General features: G+C 44.3%; 3 protein-coding genes across 4 annotated transcripts in view; 2 read left to right on the plus strand and 1 right to left on the minus strand.

Moving 5' to 3' along the window:
* Window positions 1-13,061, plus strand: part of PRKDC (protein kinase, DNA-activated, catalytic subunit) — a 121,630-nt gene extending 108,569 nt beyond the window's left edge. Inside the window, exons 81-86 of the mRNA XM_066624419.1 lie at window positions 1,876-1,965; window positions 4,259-4,330; window positions 7,920-8,121; window positions 8,672-8,860; window positions 10,529-10,668; window positions 11,424-13,061. Of these exons, the coding sequence (XP_066480516.1) occupies window positions 1,876-1,965; window positions 4,259-4,330; window positions 7,920-8,121; window positions 8,672-8,860; window positions 10,529-10,668; window positions 11,424-11,628 (898 nt within the window). The 3' untranslated portion in view covers window positions 11,629-13,061. The remainder of the gene's footprint in view (window positions 1-1,875; window positions 1,966-4,258; window positions 4,331-7,919; window positions 8,122-8,671; window positions 8,861-10,528; window positions 10,669-11,423) is intronic.
* Window positions 13,062-17,620: 4,559 nt separating this feature from the next.
* CEBPD (CCAAT enhancer binding protein delta) lies at window positions 17,621-18,610 on the plus strand. The gene has a single exon (XM_066626053.1). It carries the CDS (start codon window positions 17,699-17,701, stop codon window positions 18,515-18,517), a length of 819 nt encoding a protein of 272 aa, XP_066482150.1. The 5' UTR covers window positions 17,621-17,698; the 3' UTR covers window positions 18,518-18,610.
* Window positions 18,611-21,120: 2,510 nt separating this feature from the next.
* Window positions 21,121-24,288, minus strand: part of SPIDR (scaffold protein involved in DNA repair) — a 244,523-nt gene continuing 241,355 nt past the window's right edge. For both annotated transcript variants that reach the window (XM_066623674.1, XM_066623673.1), the window contains 2 exons: window positions 24,079-24,132; window positions 21,121-21,952 (listed from right to left, as the gene is read on the minus strand). In XM_066623674.1, the coding sequence (XP_066479771.1) occupies window positions 21,821-21,952; window positions 24,079-24,132 (186 nt within the window). In that variant the 3' untranslated portion in view covers window positions 21,121-21,820. The remainder of the gene's footprint in view (window positions 21,953-24,078; window positions 24,133-24,288) is intronic.

The raw sequence follows: 24,288 nt of genomic DNA on the forward strand, positions 1-24,288 counted from the left end.
CAAACCCTTATCGGCTCTGATATATTTTCATGGTCTATTTTTGTTTTCCCCACCAGCTGCTGGAAAAATTTAATTTCATTAAATTAATAAAGGGTTCAATCCTATCCAAGGAGAATGGGAAAAATGACTAGTTGGATTGGGGTCCACAGGGTGTGTGTGTGTGTGTGTGTAATGTTGATCAGACTGGTTGTTCACAAAGTTCATTTGATAAAACAATTCTATTGGTATGCTTACAAAGTTTAAAAAAATGAGTCTTCCAGGACCAGACAAAATCTACCCACTCCAGCATCCTGTCTCCAACAGTGATCAGCAGCTGATCATTTATAAAGCATGTATATTGTTGTGTATTAATAATATATTTTTAAGATCTGCATTTAACTAATGATATGATTAATATAATTAATATTAATATTTCTGGCCACTTCCTGTTTAATGATGTCACAGCCCTCAGGAACGTGATGGGGAGTCATGGCCAACAGCCACGGGGGTCAAGGGAGCCACTGGCCGGAAAAGTTTGAGTGCCACAGGGTAAGGGGATAAATATCCCCTTACTCTGAGTTGTGTGGTAGCTACCTCCTACACTGTGGTGAATACGGCTCAGGCCACATGGCTTGCCTGCTCCAGCACAGGATAGGATTGGGCTGTGAAGAGGATAGGCAGGGACTCAAGAGAGGTTCCCTCTGTACTGTCTTCTCTGACTTCTCAGCTTTATATGGTTCTTTATGATTGTTAAACTTGTTCATATTTGCTGCTTGTTCACAAATTGTTTGTTTCAGTTAAGGGATGAAGGGTTGATTTTGGTTTAAGAGCTTGGTCCGGTAGCCACTTCTCCTGGAGGAGCCTGTTCAAGACATTGATCCAGTTCAGTGATCCAGTGGCCATCCCAGTATTTTGGAATGTTCTCTGGCACTCCCAGAGAATGTCTTCACAATAAGAAATTACCTTGTAAGAAAGAAATTTCCTGTCCCTTAAGACAGCACATAGTGACATTACATCAGTCTTGTCTCAGAAGCTAATACATTGTGGTTGGACCATCTTGTCTCCTCAGCTGTTGCTGCCACTGCTGTGTAAGGACAGGAGGTGGCAGTCAGGGGCTAAACTTGTATCCATGGCCCAACAGAAAAAATTTAATGTAAGCTGCTTTGGGAGATCTCTGCCTGAAAGGCAGTTTTCTACATCTTTTGAAAAACAGGTGTTGTTCCCTGAGTCTACTGAGAAATGGTTTGATATATTAATGGCTCATTCACATAGCACATTGACAGCCGAGTCCTAACCAGTGCTGGTGCAGCACAGCCAAACAACACCATATCCTGCACTGGTTAAGAGCAGGCTGGAGGTCTATTTGAGGTGAAGGGTCCTTTGTCCCCTTGCCCTGGGTAAAGCCCCAGCCTGCTCAATGGGGCTATTCAGATCTGTGCCAGTGAAATCGATGGCATAAGTCCAAGAAGTTGTGTGTAGGGCTTGCAGGCCCAGGAAGGGGGTTAGGACATGGTGGAGGCCTTTTCCACTGATCCCATCCCCTCCCAGGCTTGATCTGCCCTCCATTCCACCCTCCCCTACCCAGAAACACCCCCTCCTTGCCTCTGTTCCACTCTCCCCTCAACCTGTGCCACTCAATGCTGTATTTACAGTTTCTGTGGCCACAGCTTTGAATCCGATGCTGGCAGGACAGTACAGGCCTTCCCATTAGTGCTCTCAAGTTGTTGCAAACATGCTTTACAGCACATTTGCAACACCTACTGCCAGCATTGCAGTCATTGCACCAGGGCTAGCCCTGAATAGGATTACGCCATGAATTAAATAAGCTCTTCAGCAGCTGTACCTTTTGGATGATGTATAAGCTTGTGATTGTTGTTGTTTTTTCCCTTTGTCCAGCTCCAAAGGACCTCGTTCTGATTATACTGAGTGGATTTTAAAGATGGGGGAGAATAATGCAGGTGTTGCACGATACATATTTATGCACAAGTAAGGCTTGTTGTAATTCGCAACATTTAGTTCCGTCAAATCTCTTCTCTGGCTTCTGGTGATAAGTAGTTCTGTTTGTGTTGCTTTCTGTGACTCACAGCCACAACAAATGCTGTCCAATTGGGGCAAACTAAAAGTCAGAACCCCATGTTCTTCTACTGACTCAGGGCCCAATCCTGAGCTCCCCCAATGCCAGCACTGAGTGCTGTAAACTTGCCATGAAGCACATTTGCGGCACCTGGGAAGTAGGAAGTGCTGGCACTGTGCCCGTGCTAGTCAGGCGCCAGGCCCAGTGTCCGCAGAAAGAGGATGTGCCACTGCTCAGGGTAAGTGAGACCACTGGGTAGTGGTGTAGCCTCTGGGGGAGTGGGAGGTGGGGGTGAAGAGGGTGCAGTGGGGGAAGGAAGTGGCCCAGGAGGAGGGTGACACCGGCGAAGCTCGGGTTAGGAGCTGAAAGGCATGACACAGAGTCTCTCGTCTGTGCCGGCAAAATAGCCAGTGCAGACTTGAGAAGTCCCATTGCAGGGCTTGGAGCTTTCCCTGGGGGAAGGGGACAAAAATCCCCTTCCCTGGAAGGACTGAACTGCCCGAGGGAGCAATTCTGCAGTGATTGTTTGCTTGTCTAACTGCATCTGTTCTGTCCCCTCTAATTTCTCTGCACTGGCAAAAGAAACTAATCAGGTTAAAAAGATCCAACAATTTTTCTCAGTAATTCTGATAAGCAGTCATCTTGATTTAAGATGGGAAGACATGCTGCTGTTAATCCTAGATGTTCACTAAAGCTTGATGTTGGTTTTTTTTTTTAATTTGCCTGATAATCCATTATATTTTTCTTATTCATTTATTTTGTAGAGTTATAAGCAGCCCTTTAGTAAAAGGACACTTGGGGCTGCATCTGAAACTCTTGTGTTTACACAATGCTGAGGTGTAATATAACACTGCTTTGCATGACAGAGATCACATTCAATAAGGGCACTAGGGCAGAGTACATAGGCCTAAGTCAGGGGTGTCAAACATAAGGCCCATGGGCCGGTGTGGCCCACTGAAGTTCTTTATCTGGTCACCGTGATCATTGAGCTTTCCCAGCACTATCATCAGCCCCTCTCAGCTGTTCCTGTGAACTGACGCATGTGCAGAAGCAGCACTACTGAAAGAGTGGTGCTGGGAGAGCCCAATAGTCATGTGGGCCAGCTTTTCAGCAGTACTGCTTCAGCTGAGGTGTCACTGATGAAAGAGTAGCCAGTGTGGTAATTGGGCTGTCCCAGCACTGCCCTTTAAGCAGCACCACTTCTGCCAAGGAGTTGGAAGGGAGAGATTGAAGGGGGCCTTGGAAGGTGACGAAACAATAGGGGGCAGACAAGAGGGGGGGTGAGAGAGGGAGAAGGGAGAAGCTGCCAAGGTGCTGCGAAATCTCAGTTACCACGCTGGCCACCCTTTCAGCAGCATTGCTTCTGCCGAGACATCACTTTGCAGAACACCTCTCAGCTGCTGAGCTGTGAAGTGACACCTTGGCAGAAGTGGCACTGCTGAAAGAGCAACCCCTTTGATAATTGGACTCTTTGATAATTGAAAATTTGGCATATTTTCTTTGCAATTTCTTTTCTGTCAGTTGCAGCTCATGAGTTCCTAGGTTAGAGAAAAGTGCTTATTTCTGTTCATCACCTGTGATATTACTTAATGATATTACTTCCTGTCCTCAGGAGCTGCCTGGAATGCTATTCAACCCATTGTATGAAATGAATTTGACACTCCTGGCCTAGAGCCTTGGTTCTGCTTCTTGCAGTGCAAGGAGCCACTTTCTCTGTGAGCTTCCCTGGGAAGAACAGAGTGGCCCTATTCACATGAACAAACTGCAGAAGTTAGATTATGCTTCTGGTTTAGAGAGAAGTGCAGATTGCTGGTTGCTTGCTTTCAACATTTGCATTTTAGGGCCGCTATGTAGAGGCTGCTTGAAACAGATCTGTGTGGTGAAGTGTTTGTATGCAGCAGTTCATTGTGCAGATTATGCCATTTTCATTGTGTTGCTGCTAAGGACAGTCTTTTGGACAAGGACCACATTGCTTCTTTGGTTATGTTTAGTACAATATTTGGATTAAAATGTTAAAGAGACAATTTGTAATCCAAAGGATGGGAGAGAGACAACTGCAAGACGTTTAAGAAGGCATTTAGGATTGGTAGAAACCAAGTGCTAGATAAAAGCCATTGTCTGTGCTTGATTCCTGTTTTGGTGGGTTGTTTTTAATTAGTTTTTTAAAAATCATATGGTTATAATTACTGTTTTGCTCACTTCTAGGAGAGCAAGTCGCACAGAAACAGTAATGTCTTTCCGACGAAGAGAGAGCCTTGTTCCTGAAGATCTGCTAAGGTGAGTGTGCTCTCGTGTGCTATGGATTACTCACTGTGTAGTAGAGCTGGAATCCCTAGCAAGTATGCACTGCTGAAACAGAGACGCCTGTGTTGGCTCGGTCATGTCGTGAGAATGGATGATGGCCGGATCCCAAAGGATCTCCTCTATGGAGAACTTGTGCAGGGAAAGCGCCCTACAGGTAGACCACAGCTGCGATACAAGGACATCTGCAAGAGGGATCTGAAGGCCTTAGGAATGAACCTCGACAGGTGGGAAACCCTGACCTCTGAGTGGCCTGCTTGGAGGCAGGCTGTGCAGCATGGCCTCTTCCAGTTTGAAGAGACACTTGGCCAACAGACTGAGGCAAAGAGGCAAAGAAGGAAGGCCGGTAGCCAGGGAGACACACCAGGGACAGACTGCACTTGCTCCCGTTGTGGAAGGGATTGTCACTCCCGAATTGGCCTTTTCAGCCACACTAGACGATGTTCCAAAACCACCTTTCAGAGCGCGATACCATAGTCTTTCGAGACTGAAAGTTGCCAACTGTAAGTAGAGAGTAGTGTAACTATAGTTAAAAGTTGCATGCAAAAGTTGTATGTGACTAGGAGCCACAGTTCTCTCACTTTCTCACAGTGGAGAATGGCACCCTTGAACAAGTTGCTCCTCTTACTCACTCTGCAGAGACAGGGCTATGCAAATAAGGCCCAAATCCTAACCAACTTTCCAGCACTGGCATAGCTGTGTCAATGGGATGTGTGCTACATCCTGCAGTTGGATGGAAGTCACAAAGTCATCCCAAGGTAAGGGGATGTTTGTTCCCTTACCTCAGAGCTGCACTGCCCTTATGCCAATGGGTTAGGATTGCACCCTAAGAATCTTTAGGGGCTGTTGGAGGAGCTACTCTCTCCAGTTCCTGTCTTGCCCAGACAACAGAACTGCCACAGATCTCTTCAGTCAATCACCAGCACATCACTTATAGTCTGATAGTTTGGCCAACAAAGGTTCAGTACTCTTTTTGAACAAGTACTTCAGAGGTAGTGGACAGCTCCCCAAAGGCTTCCATTCTGAGGAGGAGGAGGATTTCTTCACTTCACAGCTACTAAGCTAGAGAATATTTAGTTGTAACCAGCATGATCCCTCCTACTAAAAAAAGATTGAAAAGGACAACTGGGCAAAAAATGTATTTAGCCACCCAGCTGGGCAAGGTCATGTATTCAACAGCTATGCTGACTACTACCTAACAACGGAGAAGACCTTATCAGACCAGGTATGCCCACTTCCTTCATCTTTGCTGCCCAACTGGGCAAGGCTGCATCCTTTGTGGCTGAAGCAGTGTCTCCCAGACTGGATACACCTGCTCCCTTTGCTTCACCACCCAATCTGATGTGGTTGTGCCCTTAATGACAGGAGCACAAAGCATCACCAGCAGCAATGAAATTGAGTCTGCCCTACCCAGCAAGATTGTTTTTCTCTTTGAAAGAGTCATCTTCTCTTCTTCACAAGGAAGTTTAGTAACTCTGCTCGGGGGAAATATTCCCACTACCATCTCCTCCCTAGTTTCTGTGGTGATCCAGGGTGAGAAGAATGCACGGGACACAGGCCCAGACATCACTCATCAAGCAGACCTTGCCCAAGAAATATTTAATACACAATGTCAGAGCCATGAGTTGGGAAGATACTGCAGACCTCAATGGTCCAGATTTAGTTTCCTCAGTATTTGGGGGCAAGGGGCGGGGTAGAGCAGGTGTTTTCCTCATCCCTTCCGCCACCCATCATCGGATGGAAAATGTTTCCTTCCTTAAGAGAAGTGGTTGCCAGGGAGACTAACAGCCCAGTCTTAAAGGCAGCACTGCCAATGAGTGCAGCAGCACCGCCACTGAGTGCAGCAGCACCAATACAAAGTTCAAGATCCAGCGGAGCAGACCTCTTATCTGTCCCACCCCCCCCCAGTTCCTCCTCCCACCTTGTCCTGAAATGCCTCCCCATCCCCGAGCCCAGGGGTGTCCAAATCCTGGCCCAGGGGCCATATGCGGCCTGTAGCAAGTCTCTCTCTGGCTCATGGCCAGCCTCTGGTCCCCTGAGAGCATCTGGCACAGTTGACTAAACACAATCAGACCTGTGCTTGTGGGGTGGGGGAATGGGGGTCCATTTAAGTGTGTGCTTTATTTCTGTGGTGTGTATTGGTGCTTGGAGAAATCCTGGAAATTTGAGCCCATTCATTCATTCATCTAAGTTCCATCTCTAATTTAATTATTTAAATTTTATATTTAAACTTTTTTTTCTGACCCTCGACACTGTGCCAGATATTTGATGTGGCCCTTTAGAGACCCCTGCCCTAGGCCATCATTGCCGCCCAGAATTCTTACCTAGCTCCAGGCAGCATCCAGCTAGCGCTGGGCTCAGCACAAATTAGTGTTGGGCCAGCACTGACTTGGTACAGGATGTTGCAGTCATGCCTTATGGCACATTTGCAACACCCAGTGCTGGCAGTTCACTGGCACTAAGAGCTCAGGACTGAACTCGTAAGTCCCCAATCCTATCCAACGTTCCATTGCCAATGCAGCTGTGCCAACAGGGTGTGTGCTGCATCCTACAATACGGGGGCATTCATGGAGGCCTCCTCCAAGGTAATAGAACATTTATTCTCTTGCCTCAGAGCTGCATTGGCACTGGAAAGTTGGATAGGATTGTGCCCTAAGGCTGCAGTCCTAAGAAGACTTTCTTTGGAGCAAGTCCCACAAAACACAGTGGGATGCAGCACCTATTTTCAACCAGTAGAGGTCACCAAGCCATTGAGAAAGAAAATTTATCTTAACCCTTCCCCCCCATACTCAGGCCCACCTGTCCTATCTCTTTTCCTGAACACCTAGACATCTGCAAAAGTCACTCTTGAATGTTGGGTCATCCACCAAACTGGATGCAGCTTCTGACGCTTAAGAGTGTTTTTTTTTCTCTCTCCCAAGATGGTGATGCACCTGTTGGAATCCTGTCCCAAAGATGTCATCCTCCACTGTGTGAGAGAAAGAAATGTTGGACTTACTGTGATAAGTTTTCTTTACAGTGGATGGATGGAATCCTAGGTGTCCACAGAGGAAGCAATTTTATACACCATTTTCAAGTTTTGAAACCATAAATTGTAGCAAAACAGTTGCTTCCTGTTGTGTAGTGTTCCGATTTATAGGAGCAGTTAAAGAAAAGGAAGTTTCCCTTCTGCTTGGAACCAGACAGGATAGCTCCTCCTGTGACTCTTAAAGGATGCTAATTTGCATCACCCTGTGTATTTGGAAGCAGTAGGATGAGCAACATGTCTAAAGTTGGACAGATGGCAAATATTGAAAGAACTTATGATTATGAGTCCAATATTTTTCTGTCTTTCCTGGCCAGGCTGCTCATTCACAATCCTATGAAAAGCCTTTTTCAGAGCCTTTCCCCTCTCCTATGACCCCTAAAGACCTTTTAGCAAATGTCTGGAAAGATGAAGTGAAAAAGACAATTCTTCCTCTTGAAATTCTCATGTTTTGAATGCCTAGGAATTCTGCCTGTGGAACTTGGGAGCAACATGGAGTTCTTCAGCCACTCCTAATATATATGTTTTGCTTCCCTTAAGGAGAGCTTTTGTTAAAATGAGTACAACTCCAGAGGCTCTACTGTCACTACGATCTCATTTTACCAGCTCTCATGCGTTGATGTGCATCAGTCACTGGATTCTTGGTATTGGAGACAGACATTTGTCCAATTTCATGATCAACCTGGAGACAGGTGGCATGGTGGGAATAGACTTTGGACATGCATTTGGTTCAGCTACGCAGGTATTTTTCCTTTTCTGTTGATTACATATTGGTGTTGGATATATTAAATTGTATGGCAATAATTTTCTTTCTTGATAAATACTGGGCAGCCCAATCCTATACTTCCCAGTGCCCACTGGAGCAGTGGCACCAAAACTGTATTTTAGCTGGCCACAGCATTGTTGCTATCAACCAAGTGAAGCAAGATCTTGAATGCTACTTTTCCTGTACCTTTTGTGAGGGAAGATCTTACATACAACTTAATAAAACTTTTCTTTTGCTTGCTTATTTCTAAATTAGTAACAGACACACATATAGAATACAAACACATAATGTTGTTCATTGTTGTATATAATAACATTATGCTGTAACTTTAGTTAATATAAAAGAGACTATAAAAATAAAGTTGAAAACTTGCCGTGCTTTAGGAATATTTTGCTTTTTTTCCTCTAATGTTCCTTATTATCTTGAGTTCTGTCTGTTCATATATCAGTAAATCTCCCTTGCATTATAAAGACAAATCAGCAGTCCTTATTTATGTGTTCATGGTATTTATTTAACTCATTTGCAGTTTCTGCCAGTGCCCGAATTGATGCCTTTTCGTTTGACTCGCCAGTTTGTTAATCTGATGTTACCTATGAAGGAATCAGGTCTCATTTATAGCGTGATGGTACATTCCTTAAGAGCCTACCGTGCAGATCCAGACATTATCATCAGTACCATGGATGTGTTTGTGAAAGAGCCTTCCTTAGATTGGAAAGTAGGTTCTCTTATTAATTTTGGTTTAACTGAGCAAAGCAAGATATATTGTTTCTTTTTATTAAAAGAATATATTAAATATATATATTTAAATATATATTTAAATATATTTAAATATATATTAAATATATATATATTAAATATATTAAAAATATTTTATTTATTTATTACAGATACAGGTAAGAAAAATGGGTTATACTTAGGGCAAGATATATTGTTTCATTAGACAGAGAGGCTCGCTAAATGATCTAAAAAGTTCTTATTCTGTCTTGTATCTTTTCAGTGAATATACTTGCATTTTTCCAATCTTAGGTTGTGTTGTGCTTTGTAGCAATGAAGCCTGTTCATAAATGGATGTCAAGGAGAGGATTTTGATGGGTGAGAGAAGAGCAGAGTGATTGGTGGAAAAGAGAGTGGGATCCAAGCTTGGGGGGAAAAAACCAGGGTTGGGGTTTCGTTCATAGACAGAGGAAGTGGAATCTGGGGGTAGAAGGGAGTGGGAAGAGTAAAATGAAGGTTAGGATCATCTGGGATACATTGAGAAAAGACAGGTAACGGAATGGAGTAAGGATATTTTCCCAGTCTATTGATATGGGGGTATTGTGTATGTGCATGTGGATGGGGGAATTTCCCACTCCAAATACTAGGTGCAGTCCTCACAGTTTATTTTAAAGGACTTTTTACACATTTTAAAGTAATGTTTACTTTCAACAGCATATGCATAGTATTATAAATATTTGGAAAACACTTAGCACAGGTGTACCACCTTTAGCAGCATGGGAACTGTTGAAGCATGTGCTCATCCAATGATGAACTCATTCCCACCACTCCAGTAAGGCCAGAAGATCCAGAGCACATGGGAGCTGATGCCGCAGCTCTTCTCACAGCAGCATTATTCTTTCCAGAAATTGGATGATTCTAGCAGAGGAAGGTCTGCAGCAAACGGTTCCCCTCATGTGGCCTAAATCTTTCATTGTTGTTGAAGAATTGTGGAAAGAACTAACATTGCAGTGATTCCTGTGCCCTAAAGGGAACCCTGGATTACCTTTATTTTATTTTTTTCACATTTTTATACCGCCCTTCCTCCAAAGAGCTCAGGGCAGTTTACACAGTTGCTCCCCCTCCTTCTTATCCTCACAACAACCCTGTGAGGTAGGTGAGGTTGAGAGAAAGTGACTGGCCCAATGTCACCCAGGAAGCTTTGTGGCTGAGGGGGGATTTGAACCAGATCATCCAGGTCTAAGTCTACCTCCCAAACCACTACACCAGATTTCCCAGATCTAACCTTGTGATCTAACCACATTAATCTGGCATGTGCTGGAGGTATGCTGCTCACAGAATTGAAAACTTAATTTTGAAAATTTATTCGTATATTTAGTTTAGCATTATTCCTGCATCATTACTTCCCTAGTGAATTAATAGAAAAACACAGATTTTTGCTATTAAAAATCTAAGCAATGGCATGTATGTCCTTGTCCTTTCATTTTTAATCAACTTACAATAAAGATATGATATACATATAATTCAAAGAATTTCAAAATATAGCTTTATGTATGGTATGTATGAAAATTCTGCAAGATGCTAGATTTGGTTGAAAGGGTACTGTGATGTATACTGCAGAATTGCAAAATTACTTTTCATGGTTCAGTGTGACATTTTCTCTCATTAGAATTTTGAACTGAAACAGTTGAAAAAAGGAGGCACGTGGTCTAAGGAAATAAACACAGATGAAGTGAATTGGTATCCCCTCCAAAAACTCAGTTTTGCCAAAAGGAAGTTAGCAGGTGTCAATCCAGCAGTGATCACCTGGTAAGTTTTGCTCTTAGTACTTTGACATTTTCAACAGGCAATAACAAAGAATACAATTGAGACATTCTGACCCGGTTTTTTTTTTAACTCATGTAAACCCACATGCTTTTCCTCCTCCAACCATTATCTTCAAAATTGGCTATGTGCTCAGCCAGTGAAGGCACAGAAAAAGAGAAAGGAGATGATGGGAAATGACAAACCCCTTCCCAATCACTAGAAAGAGTTTGGGAACAGGATTGCAACAGTACTCATATTATGAAAGCAGCGGGTATGGCAAATTATTCATTTGAATTTTGGCTGTGGGTGTTAGCTAAACATTTTCAGAATCCAGTGACCTATTCAGTCATGTGTTGCTCTTTTTTTTTTTTTTAAAGCATAATTAGAATTTATTATCTACCTCTGCAGCGGCTTTAAATAACAGTTGCATGACACCTATAAGAGAAACCAGAAACTGCATGCTTTTAACGCTTTTGCTGGTAGATTTGAGGCATCCTTCATCAAAGAAGTCAGTCTATGTCTTAATGACTGAGAATAGGTTTGCTCAGACTCATTTCACATATATTTTTTAACATGAAAGCTGAACAAAGAAAACAAGTAAGGGATAAGATGAACAGTGTAAACCTATGTTTAAAAGGAAGAGTAAAAGTTTAGTAGTGAGTACAAAAGAAGAGTGTCTGTTTGGGGACTAGTTAGGGAAATTATGCCACCATATTTCTCAAAGAAAAATATTTATTTTGTTTGTTACTGTTCTTAAGTGATGAATTACGGCTAGGCCATGAAAAATCAGCTGCCTACAGGGATTATATTTCTGTGGCCCGAGGAAGCAAAGAATGCAATGTCCGAGCCAGAGAACCAGAGGATGGGCTTCCAGAAGAAACACAGGTGAAATGCCTTATAGACCAAGCAACAGACCCAAATATCCTTGGAAGAACTTGGGAAGGATGGGAACCGTGGATGTGAAAGACAGAAAACTTGGTCAAAATACAATTCAGCATCAATGCCATGTGGCCAGGTTACCACCACCACCTTGAAAGTTGAGGTGAAGTGATGTATGACTTACACGACCAAAAGTCTCTCTTCAGTGTAAAGTAGCAACAGAATTGACTAACCCATAATGATTCAGTAATTTGCTCTTGCAATTTCTTAACTAGTGAAACCCAGGGGAAAAAGAATTATCATTCTAGAGTCCTATATAGATCATCACTGGGAAGATAATGCATGGAAGAAATGAAGGGAGCTTGCATGATGTTGATATATCGAATTATGCATTCAATTGCTAATGTAAATGAAGAGAGAAAAAAACCAAACAAAGCTACCCCCAAAGAACTTGGTAGAGAAATCAAGTAAGAATGATTTATCTCAACTGAAATGAGATAATAGAACTGCCCACTGATTGCTTATTAACAATGATACCATGAGCTAGTCCAGAAATTCCTGCTTATGTAATTGAACCACTCATGTAAGAATTGGAAGAACTGCAAATGCAAGAACTGGAAGAGCACATTCATCTGAGGTTATTGCTTCACACAGATGAGCAAAGAAATTCAATTTGTGATTTTTCTTTTCATGGAAAATGAGCTACAATCTTGTAAGAGTTTGCTCTTCCATTGTTAAACTGGTCAGTACCTCTAGGTAGTACACAACCTTTAACAAGCCTGTGTAAATATATTCCTTGCCTCAAACAAAACAGCAGTAAACAAATTCTAAATTCTCATTACCCTTTGGCCATAATAGTGAATTCACAACAAAATTAATAACTCCTGGTAATGTTTTCCTTTCACTGCCAGGCTGTTTATTTTACACTCGTTGATTGCAGAAAATGACAAAATCTGCTATTAATAAGATGTTTTCATGGTACAACTTCTGTTGAGTGAGCTGGAATTTGAAGAGAGATGAGAACAGTGCTTCTGGAACATCAGGGAATATTTGATATAATTGGTACTATTATTGTGATTATTTTAGAATAAATCTTCTGTTGATTATGTAATGACTTCTATACATGAAACATTAAAAAAAAATCTCTTAATAGCTGTACATATCCTTGCACCTGCACTGAAGTTTGGTTTCAGTTCATGATAGCAAAAGAAATGTAATGCAAAGCATCCCGTTTTCAGAATGAGAGACCATGAAACAATTGTATTAAAAGAAGTATTTATGTGACGGTTGTTTACAAGAATTTCTTTGTCAGGCTTCTTTTATTTGTCCTATTGGATCTTGTGTTTTAAAAATAGAAGAATACAAAACACCTTCTGAACATACTGATTAAATTTATCATAAAGACACAGTGTATTCAAGAGGTCGTTTCCACTTGTATAGAAATGAACACAATACAGAATTGCTCCATTATTTGTCTCCCTTTATCTTTTTAATAATAAAGATGTCACAGTTTGAAACCAGTGTGAAAATGTTTGATAAACTACTTCTGAAGCAATGTGAATACAATTTAATAGTCAAATTCCACGCAGAGTTGCAGCCAGAGTCACAAATCTAATGTCTGCCTCAAAGGAGGTGTGTGTTTATCATTAGGCTCATTCCTGTACTTCCAGAGCACTTTGGCCTGTAAGCTAAAGGGTAAAGTTCCAAGTTTATAATTTAACCAAGTTCTTCATTTCAGTGCATGCATGGAGAGCTTTCAGTAAGGAACACTTGTAGAAATGACACATCTACTTATAACTATGTCAAGATTCTGAAGGTTAGCCAAGGAAATCTTGAAGATAGGAAGAAAGTTTGGTTGCCAAAAAGTTTAAATGTTCAAGGTTATGATACATTTTTTCTGCCCCGTTTGCTCTGTGCTTTTAGGTTTTAAGGACCTTGTTTTCATAGTTTTCAAAATTATATCTGTTGACTGTGCAGTTTATGCTAAACTCATAATATCTGTTAGGCTGAACTGTGTATCTTACAGCTGTGTGTCAGCAATCCCATTTTCTGTGCACTGTGACTCTGAATTCTTCCTAGCTTCAATTCATATGTTAAGACTGTGATTTGTGCTTCCATTTTTCTCCTTCTCATATCTCTTATTGGATTTGGTAGAGAGGAAGGGAAATGACAGAGGCTCAGAAAGAATGAGCCCAGAACGCACCATAGAGCTTTCCATTTTTGATGCCCTTGCTCCCCACGCCATTTCAGCAAGCCAAGCAGCCACCCACCCATCCAACAGCCGGGACTATCGGACCTTGCTCACATTGGAGATAAATGCACTTAGCAAGCGCTTGGTATCAAAGCCAAGGTGACCACTTCTGTGTGTAGGCACCACATCTTCCATTGAGAAGCAGGAGATGAGGTTCCATGTGTGTTTACAGTGAATGAAGTGAAATTGGTGAGAAGGGTATTCATGGAATCGTTCTCGTGTGAAATTCAAGAGCTAAAGTGGTTGCCATCTTAACTGCTCAGAAAGTTGGCAGATCCAAAGCTTCATTGGTATGTGGTTGTAATATACACAAAAATTATAGTGCCAGCGATTTCTCTTGTGGGAAAGATGACCCTCGTAATTAGACAGTAGCTAGAAAACTAAATCCCTTCACACTGAAGAGACATCATCATTGTACACAAAGGTTAATGGATCAAGTACAGTTGAAGAAACTGCCAGCAAGGAAAGGAACGCTTGGGGGTGAGGAGGCCTGCTGCTGTGCCTCTGGATCTCTGAATTGGTAAGATAGCAAATTAAAGACGCATGGCTGCCATTAAATTATATACATGATAATGAGGTTGATTAGTATTTTCTGATTAATCTCTCTAGCCTTTCTGATAGCTACAGTTTTCTGAAAACAAGGGAATTTAACTGTCAGACCACATTAAGCCTGTAATATAAATAAATTCATACAGCAAGAAAAAATATGCACAGCTATTCCCATACCCTGTCCCGTTGTGGAAATTCTCCCCACTACCAAGTGATTTTCCATGGATCATCTTCACATTTAACCAGAGATGTTGATATTTTTAAACTGAGGGGCGTGCAACATTTTCTTGGAGACAGATGGGAGGATGAACCTGTTTCCTGACCTCTGCAGCAAATCCAGCTACCAGTTACCAGATCCAATTTTAGGTGGTACCCGGTGTCACTAGGATGTCCTTTTGTCAGTAGCCTACAATGTATCCAATGTCATGCCATTTCATTTTCCTCCTCAAAGCAAACAAGACCTTAGTTGTAATTACTTTTCTGTCACTGAATTATCCATATCCTCATGCAAGCTGTAATACTTTTTCAGTGCAATTTCAGAGTTCTGTTACTGTACCCTTTCCTTTGTTCTCCATAATTCTCAGCCAGTCTCCTGGAACACAATGCAATTAAGGTGATAACATTTCTGTGAACAAGAGCGCTACAGAGTTTACAACCTTCCATTTTTACCAATTGACATTAACCCAATACAGCAGTGATTCTCACACATTTAGCATTGGGACCCACTTTTTAGAATTCGAATCTGCCAGGACCCACCGGAAGTGGTGTCATGACCGGAAGTGACATCAAGCAGGAAAACTTTAACAATCCTAGGCTGCAATCCAACCTGCACTTACCTAGGAGTAAATTCCATTTACTATCATTGTTAAAAGAATATACATAGTAGCTTATTAAAAGGACAGATCTGTAACATTTCCCCAAATGCAGTCACTTACCATGGTAGCATCAAGTCTAATATATTAAAAATAATTGAAATGAATGGGGACCCACCTGAAATTGGTTTGAGACCCACTTAGTGGATCCTGACCCACAGTTTGAGAAACACTACAGTACCATATCTGATGAATTTCTACTGGCACCGACTCTAAAAAAAATACTTTCTCTTTAGATTTCAGTCTGAGCCAATTGTGTACATTTTTCCTCTCTGTAATGACTGGGAGAAAAAGTTAATGTTTTCAGTTAGCCCTGGGGGGGCGGGCAAGGGTAGAGTCTTAGCTGTCTTCATGCAAGTACACTGCTTTCTTGGCCATGCAGTGGCAGCCATGGATTAAACTATGGTACTATTGTCTGCAGAGAACCTACAAGTAGGTGCAATATCCTGCCACAAGATGGCAATGCTTCAACAGTGTACTAATGAAATAAATCACGGGAATAAATTTCTTCTGAAAAAAGCTATTTTTTCTGTTTCAAGGATACATAAAACCAGCTGCAGAAGGAATACTAGGCAAGACACAGCGTATGAGAAAGATGTTCTTGTTTTCCTGCATATTCTTGAAAGTTGACCTTGTCAATTTGTCTTCTCTATGAAGCTGATAGGGACAGGTCAGATTTGTGTTTTTCATAGAATGAAATCAGTTTGGGGACAGTTCAGACCAAGCGCTGACAGCATTTGGCTAACTATTTGGTTAAGATGCAACTTACAAGGAATTGGACCATTCCTCCATTCTAGGTCAATATTGTCCACACTGTGAATGGCTGGCAGCAGCTCTCCATAGTTTCTAACAGGGTGTTTTCCTGCCCTATTTGGAGATGGCAATGATTGCCTTTAGGACTCAGTATATGCTTCACCACTGGGCTTTGGTCTCTCTCCCAAGGTGGTTCACCGCTGAAGTTACTTTTACACAATACTCACAGCCATTGGCGACAGTTTAAGACATCTGTTGGTAAATGCATGCTCATGTCACTTTCAAAGTGCGCTTTTGTGTTCCACAGAAGTGGTCCAACTACACTTCTGAAAGCATGTGAGGGTCCCCATGTAACTCAATCACGCATTAAATGTGCAAGTACCTGCCTGCCTGCTCTGCTACTTTTGCCTATGGTGCACAGACATGTATCCATGTTAATTCACTAGCTAAACTTGGGCAAGTCGTATACAGTAATGTACACAGATGCCAGTGCAAGACTTGCAAAGTTTGATGAAGTGCACAGTAGGGACAGCTGTCTCCTGACATGTGGGAGGCAAACACCACTCTCCACCACAGCTTGGAGAGTTGAGAGGGATGTGGCCTTGCACTTGGCCAGGTTTCCCCCCCTTCACTAAAGCACTGGCGTGTCTCTGACGTCCCATTGAGCTCAGTAACTGCTCTGCAGAACCAAGAGCTGGGGGGAGAGAACTGGCTGGCTGGCTAGGGACAGAACAGTCCCCTTTGCCTGCCTACAGATCCGACAGCAGCCACAGCAAAAAGCTCCCCATGGAGCTCCTGAGGAAGGCAGGAGGCTGCATTCCCGAAGCCTCTGCATGTCTACTCAGAGGTAAGTCCCATTGTGTTCAATGAGGCTTACTCCCAGGAAAAGGGTTATAGGATTGCAGCCTCGGTCCTTCTCTGGTCCTGGAGCGCAGAGGGCTTGGAAGGGAATCCCACTGACTCCAGCTAGAGGCATTTGCTCCCCCGTTTCCCAAGGCACCTCATCGACCTGCGTCTTCCCCCCCCCACCTTTGTACACTGGCTGGAGTAGCTGAAGCTCGCCCAAGAGCCTTGGAGGGACTGAAGCTGTAATCCTATCCACACTTACCTAGGAGTAAGCCCCCTTGCCTACAATGGAACTTACTTCTGAGTAGACAGGCATAGGACAGGGCTCTGAGGCTGTAATCTTAGCTACACTCACCTGGGAGTAAGCCCCATTGGCTATAATGGGGCTTACTTCTGAGTAGATACGCCTAGGATTGGACTCCGAGGCTGCCATCCTCTACGCCCTTTCCTGGGAGTAAGTCCCATTGCACACAGTGGGACTTGCTTCTGAGTAGCCACGCAGGGAGCGTGTGCCCTGCCGGGCTGCCAGTTCCTCCCAAGTGGCGGCAGCAGCAGCAGCTTCCCCGCCTCCTGGGGGCGCGGGTGAAGGAAGCGCCTGCGGCCGCAGGGCTCGCGGGCTGGAGGGTGGCGGAGCAGCCCCACCCCGGCCGCCTCTGCCCCTTGGCCGCGAGGCGCAGCGCCTCCACCCCCGCCGCCTCCGGGGCGCTCCAGCAACACCTCCCGCCGCTCCGTCACAGGGGCAGGAGGTGGGGCCGGCCGGGCCCGGGCTATAAAGGGCGCGGGAGGCACCCCAGAGCCAGGTTCTCCTGTTTCTCCCCGTCGGGGCAGCGGAGCGCAGCTGAGCGAGGCGGTCTCTCTCTCACCCACCCACCCGCACCTGCCCATGAGCGCCGCCGCCCTGGACGGCCCGGACTCGCTGGCCTGCCTGCGCGGCTGGGCGCTGGAGCCCACCTTCTACGACGCCCGGGCGGGGGCGGGCGCGGGCAGCCCCGCGTGCAAGGCGGGCATGAGCACGGCGGAGGAGCCCAGCCTGGCGGAGCTGAGCGCGGCGGCGCCGGCCATGTACGAGGACGAGAGCGCCATCGACTTCAGCAGCTACATCGACGCCGTGTCCGGCGTGCCCACCCTGGAGCTCTGCCACGACGAGCTCTTCGCCGACCTCTTCGCCAGCAGCCACAAGGGCGCCGAGCGCGGCGGGGGCGCCTTCGCGGACTGCCTGCTGCAGCCCGGGCCCGGGCCCGGGCCCCGCGGCGCCGTCAAGCAGGAGCCCGCCTGGGGCGACGCGCCGCTGCCCGCGCAGATCGCCTGCGCGCAGACGGTGGTGAGCCTGGCCGGGCAGCCCACGCCGCCCGCCTCGCCGGAGCCGCCCGGCCGCGCGTCGCCCTCCAGCTGCAGCGGCCGCTCCTGCTCGTCCTCGTCGTCGTCGGGCAAGGAGCGCGCCAAGAAGAGCCTGGACCGCTGCAGCCCCGAGTACCGGCAGCGCCGCGAGCGCAACAACATCGCCGTGCGCAAGAGCCGCGACAAGGCCAAGCGCCGCAACCAGGAGATGCAGCAGAAGCTGGTCGAGCTGTCGGCGGAGAACGAGCGGCTGCACCGGCGCGTCGAGCAGCTCAGCCGGGACTTGAGCGGCCTGCGCCACTTCTTCAAGCAGCTGCCCGCTGCCTCCTTCCTGCAGCCCCCCGCGGCCGCGGACTGCCGGTGACGGCGCGGGGCGGGCGGACTCGGACTCACGCAGAAATACCTCAGGGGCGCAGCGGGGCTGCGAGGGGAGGGGAGGGCGGCCGGGGGAGCCCTCGGGGGCACCGCGCCACAGGCGTGCCTCCCTCAGGGGAGAAGCTGGCTGGGAAAGGCTGGAAGGCAGGGCCAGAAGCACCGCTGCCGTGGGAGCCGTGCAAGTGCTCGGGAGGAAGGTGAGGCAGAGCGCCCCCAGCAGAGACCTTCAGAAAGCACCACTGCCATGTGAGGGAGGCGGAGCCTTCCCGGCGCAGTCCTGCGAAAAGCGCCCCCGTCGCCGTGGGAGGTGTGCGCTCACTGAGCACTCGCACGCTTCACGTGGAGGCGGCGCTTTTCAAAGACTACGCCAGGCAGACTCTGCCTCACCTGCCTCCCCACCCACCCCCCGTCCCTACTGCCAACAAGCCAGGCACACACCTTTCTCTGGAATGGGCTAAGGCCGGGTCTTCAACCACAACACTTGCCAGAAAAAGCAAAAAGAAAAGCTAAATATCTTTTTTTTCTTCCTAAATTATTTTTGTAATGATAGTTTTGTTTTTTCTACATCTTACTCATATCGATGCAGCTACGGTACTTTGTAAAGAAACCAATGATTTTCAGAACACTTTTTATTGTTAATGGCGAGAGGAAAAGAAATAGACTATGAGCATGCTCAAAACTTTTATATAAATTTTTACAGCATTTCTAAAAATAAAAAAAAAACTTGAAATGTACTTTGACTTTATGTATTTGTCAAGGGAGGGGGGTTGCAATGAAGCACCGCAACAGGTAAAATATGTAGAGATTCAAGGCACAATCCTATCCATGTCTACTCAGAAGTATGGCCCATTGCATTCAATAGGGCTTACATCCTGGAAAGTGCAATCCTGTGTTCACTTTCCTGGGGTAAGCCCTACTTAACACAATGGGGGTTACTGCTGAGTAGACATGCCTAGGACAGTTTCTTGCCAATGTGATAAAGTGCCATTGTTTTTTGGGATGGCATCTAAATGCCACTTTTCATATAGTTGACATATACCTTCAGCTAGAACTCCATTTAAAAAGTAATGTATCTGCATTGTGGTTAAACTGTTAATAGCAGTAGCAAACTGACTACAATTCTAAGCCACCTGAATTGTACTTAAAGTTTGAAGGATACCTGATGTTGCATAGGTCTGAGCTGTATACAGCCTAAATAGAAACTGAACATCTACAAACTTACTGCAACTTAAGCATGTAAAGTTTATCAGGTAAAGAACATCTATACCTCTATTTCTTTGTCTAAAATGAAAAATCACCTTATGCATAAAAATACCTAATTTGTAAACAGAGACGCATTAAGTATTTGAAGCAAACTGCCATCTTTACAGCTTGCCAAAATAGCAATTCAAAAATATAAGGCAGCTTCGGCTTGAGATCAACAGGCATCAGAAATCATTATAAGAATTGGTACTAATGGTGTATGTAAAGCCACAGGCAAAGCTCAGTCTTATAAACACAAGGACAGTCGCAAATGATGGGTTCTCTCTTAGGGATAAACATCACTAAGGGTTGTTTTTGCAACACTGGAGGACTTTTACTTCTAACTCAAATACATGGTGTATGTAGGAGGTTGGGGGGGGGGTCCTATTTTGTTGCAAGGTCATTACACATTTCAGAATTCCTGCACTGGAAGACTACAGGTATACAGAAAATCTTCATGCAATTATTTGAATGGGATGATCCCACCAGCTATTTTGCTGTATACATATGTTCTGGAGGGCTGTTATGGTTTCCAAGCACATCCATAACTGTATCCACATATGGTGTATTTAAATAGTTATATCCCAATTTTACATTCATCACATATCTCGGGCAGCTAACAATAATATAAACCAAAAAGCTAGGTTTGCTTTCCTGTTATTGTTCACAGTAAGCATGCAGAAGATGGATTTCATACAGCAACCAATCAGGCTGTACTTGACTGGTTGCTGTATGAACCAATTAAGTTGGTTGATACACTTGTGGAATCTAGTATAAAACTTGAGCTCCAACCATAAACACATTAACTGGAAAGTATGCATGCTTAGGATTCCAGCTTCCCTTATCTGCCCTTCCCCACCCCCATTTTAAACACAATGGCCATGATCCAGCAAAGGGGATGAGTCATACTGCATGCAAGCTGCAGAAAATCTCAGGTGTGCAGGGGTCTCCTTCAGGTGTGCAGGGAGAACAGTCCTTTTGCATGGAACACGTTGGCTCATAATTATAAGGAAGTAAATCTGAATGAAGTGCTTCACGGTGTTTCTAGAGCTGTGCTATTATTTTGGGGGGAAACTAGCAGGATGCTTAAGTGGGATACAAAAGGCTCATGGTGCCTTAGAAAAATCTGTTCCAGTTTTATCTACAAACCCAAAGGAAGTTTATTTATATTATCCCAAATATAGTTACCATTAAATATAACTTCTGAAACAGTTATCTTGTTCTTTACTTCTAATTATACTGTATAATGCAATACCCACCCTATGGAAAGATTTTTTTAAAGATACAAGTCAAGTACTTCAATATTTAGACAAATATTAACATTGGTGAAATATGCCCTTGACACCCCTTATCACATCAGCAGAAACTAAAGCACTTGTTTAACACTTCGTAAAATTTATTAGTCTAGAAAAAAAACCAAAAAAATCAGCATTCCACTGTGTCTTCTCAGGCATGCTGTGGTACAATGCAAATTACTCAGGAAATCCTTATAGAGTCTATTTATTAATACATTTACATTCACCATTTTTCTTAAAGCGTATCGCTCTGAAATTAAAATTAATATTTTCTTTCAAAATACACCATTGATGTGTTTTTTTTCAATTTTCACTTAGAAAACAGTATTCCAACACTTGAAGCTCATTACAAAAATTTGACACCAAGACAGTGTCACCAGTGGGACAGTGGATCCCACAATCTATTAGTGGGATAGTAGGTCAATCTATTTTTCAGTGCTCTGAAAAGGACTCACAACTAATCAGAAACACTATACCAAGGGCACAATCCAGCCTAAGTGAAGCCCTTGTAAGTCCCATTCATTTCTATAGGAAGCAGATACTTTGAACTGCTCCTACCGAAGTCAATTAGACTTAAAAGTGCTTATTGTTGTCTGGGTCAGATCCAGAATGGGTATTTTAAAAATAGCAATTTATTTTCAGTCATCCTCAATAAACTTGTATTTATGATGCCTGCATTACACATTATCTACCAGTATAGTTAACAGCTAACAATATTACAAAGTTCATAGACAGAGTTGCAGACAGTATTTCCTTTAGTTTCTTCCTGCATCTGGGAGAACAATTTCTTCCAGTCCAACATAACTAGATGGGTGGCTGGTTATAGAGTGGACATAACAATATAAAAACCCCACCTCCTTTCCCAGCACGCTCTTTACTTCATATCTCTGTAATGAAAATGAGCATCTATTAAAACAAACAATCCTGCACATTTTGTCCTAGTCAGCATACAACTCAGAGATACACAGGTGTCAGGTGCTCTTCATACAAAATAATTTGCTTTCTGGTTTTTTACTATTAAAAAACAAAGTAGCATTTATATAACCCTAGCAGTTACGGGAAAGCAACTACTTTAATAAACTGGTGAAAATGGAGGAACATCACTATATTTATAATACAGGTGCAGCCTATTTATCCACGGATTTTTTGTCTCAATGAGAATGGGGTGGGGGAACTGAAAGTCACACACACCTTTGCCCTGAGCTGGCATCTCACTCCTTTTCCAGGCAGCCCAAAACACTGCAAAAAGTCTCTGTGTGGCACAGGCAGGGAAATAGCCCTGGAAGAGGCTCCCTTTGCTAAGGAACAGTAAGACTCCTGGAGCACCTGAGCCAGCAAAGAGACTGAAGAGGGTCGGGAAAACCTCTGCAGCCAGAGCACATGCAGCAAGGTGGAGCGCTCTTGCTATCTCGCGCTCTCTCTCTAACACACACACACACAGGCAGCTGTGTGTGTGTAGCAACAGAGGGGATTGCTTTAAAAAACCCAGGGAGTGTTTGCCGAATTGCACCCCCCCCCCCCATGGTGCAGGCTTTCCATGCTCCAGCCTACGGAAACAAAACAGCCCAGCAAGGCTACAATCCTCTTCACACTTTCCTGGGAGTAAGCCCCATTGACTAGAATGGGACTTCTGAGTAGAAATGCATAGGACTAGACTCTCAAAAGGTCAGCATCCCACCTGTGAAAGAAGTGGGACAGCTGATAACAGGGAGGGCTGAGAATGGAGGGGGAGGCAGGAGGGTGAGGAGAGGGGATTGCTTTAAAAAACCCAGGGTGTGTTTGCCAGTTCCCCCACCCCCCAATGATGCAGGCTCTCTGTGCTCCAGCAGACACAAACAAAACGATCCACACTTTCCTGGGAGTAAGCCCCATTGACTACAGTGGGGCTTACTTCTGAGTAGGCAGGCATAGGACTGGACTCTTAAAAGGTCAGCATCCCACCTGTGAAAGAAGCAGGACAGAAGCGGGAGGACTGAGTACTGAGGGGAGGGGATTGATAACAGCTGCCTTAGTTTCCTTCCATCCTGAAGTGTCAGGCTGCAGTGTATTTTCATAACTCTATGGAATTTAGCACAACACATTTTTTGTTAATCACGCCAAGTCACGGAACAGAACTAATGCAGATAAATAGGCTCCACCTGTAAATATATTTTATCTACAATAACTATATAAGTATATTTCTAGCTAGTTTCCTAAACCACTTAAGTGCAAACCAAAGCCATCTGGAAAAAAACAATACCTGGGTAATATTCTATGGATCCAGCACATCCTCAGAACAAGAGACTGATCATTCGGGGCGGCATCCAGAGTAATGCTTCCGTAGATGGAAGCTTCTTCCAAGAACAGAAAGAGCATTCCGCTCACAATAAAGGGCCCCTTCTGTTCATGCCCAGACTCTGTGCCAGCAGAATACCACTGCCGTTCTCAGAGGGAGCTTGTGTTCAAGGAGTGCTCTTCTGTTCACAGGAACATTATTCGCAGTGCCACACTTACGTGTTATAGATGCACAGATATATGTTCTGAGGTGTGGGAAGCACAGAAAAGAGTCAGCGGGCTCCCTGCACCCCCTGGAAGGTTAACGCTGCTAATAATATTTTTTTTAAAAGCCCTTTTATCCCTGGCAGTGGTGCAATCATGACAATCGTGTCACTGCCTTCACCATCGCACTGCCCCTTAAGGGGACAGAGACAGGGCTTCCCTGGCTGGAGTTTCATGACCTCCCAGTTTGGGAACCTCTGTCCTAAGCCATAAAGGGCTTTATAGGTCAAACCCAATACCTTGAATTTGACCTGGAAGCAAATTGACAGCTGGTATAATTGCTGCTCCAGTACAATTGCCAGACCAGCGATCTGAAGAACTGAACCATCAAACCCCGGCAACCTCATGGGCTGCTGAGTTCTGCACTAACTGAAGTTTCCATCTTCAAGGGCAGTCCCAAGTCAAGTGTGTTGCACTAATCTAAATCTTATGATTTTTCAACTTTGAAAATAAATGTACTTTTATGTATACCTACCCCATCCTCAGAAGGCAGGGAATTCAGAAGCAAAGCAATGGTCTTTTGCAGCAGCTGATGAAACATAAGAAAATGACAGAACAAGGCTCACATTTAAGTGAAAATCTTCTGTTCACATTAAAGATAGTATTTGGTGAAAATTTCAAATCTTTAGTGCCAGTCCTCTTGCTTATGATGAAGCCAAACACAAGTTGATTTGTGACTTGTGTT

This window comes from Tiliqua scincoides, chromosome 4 (genome assembly GCF_035046505.1).
Source record: "Tiliqua scincoides isolate rTilSci1 chromosome 4, rTilSci1.hap2, whole genome shotgun sequence".
Classification (NCBI taxonomy): Eukaryota; Metazoa; Chordata; class Lepidosauria; order Squamata; family Scincidae; genus Tiliqua; species Tiliqua scincoides.

Bases quoted from the DNA above. Each gene is read 5' to 3' on its own strand.
- CEBPD (XM_066626053.1), top strand. From the start codon at position 17,699: ATGAGCGCCGCCGCCCTGGACGGCCCGGACTCGCTGGCCTGCCTGCGC.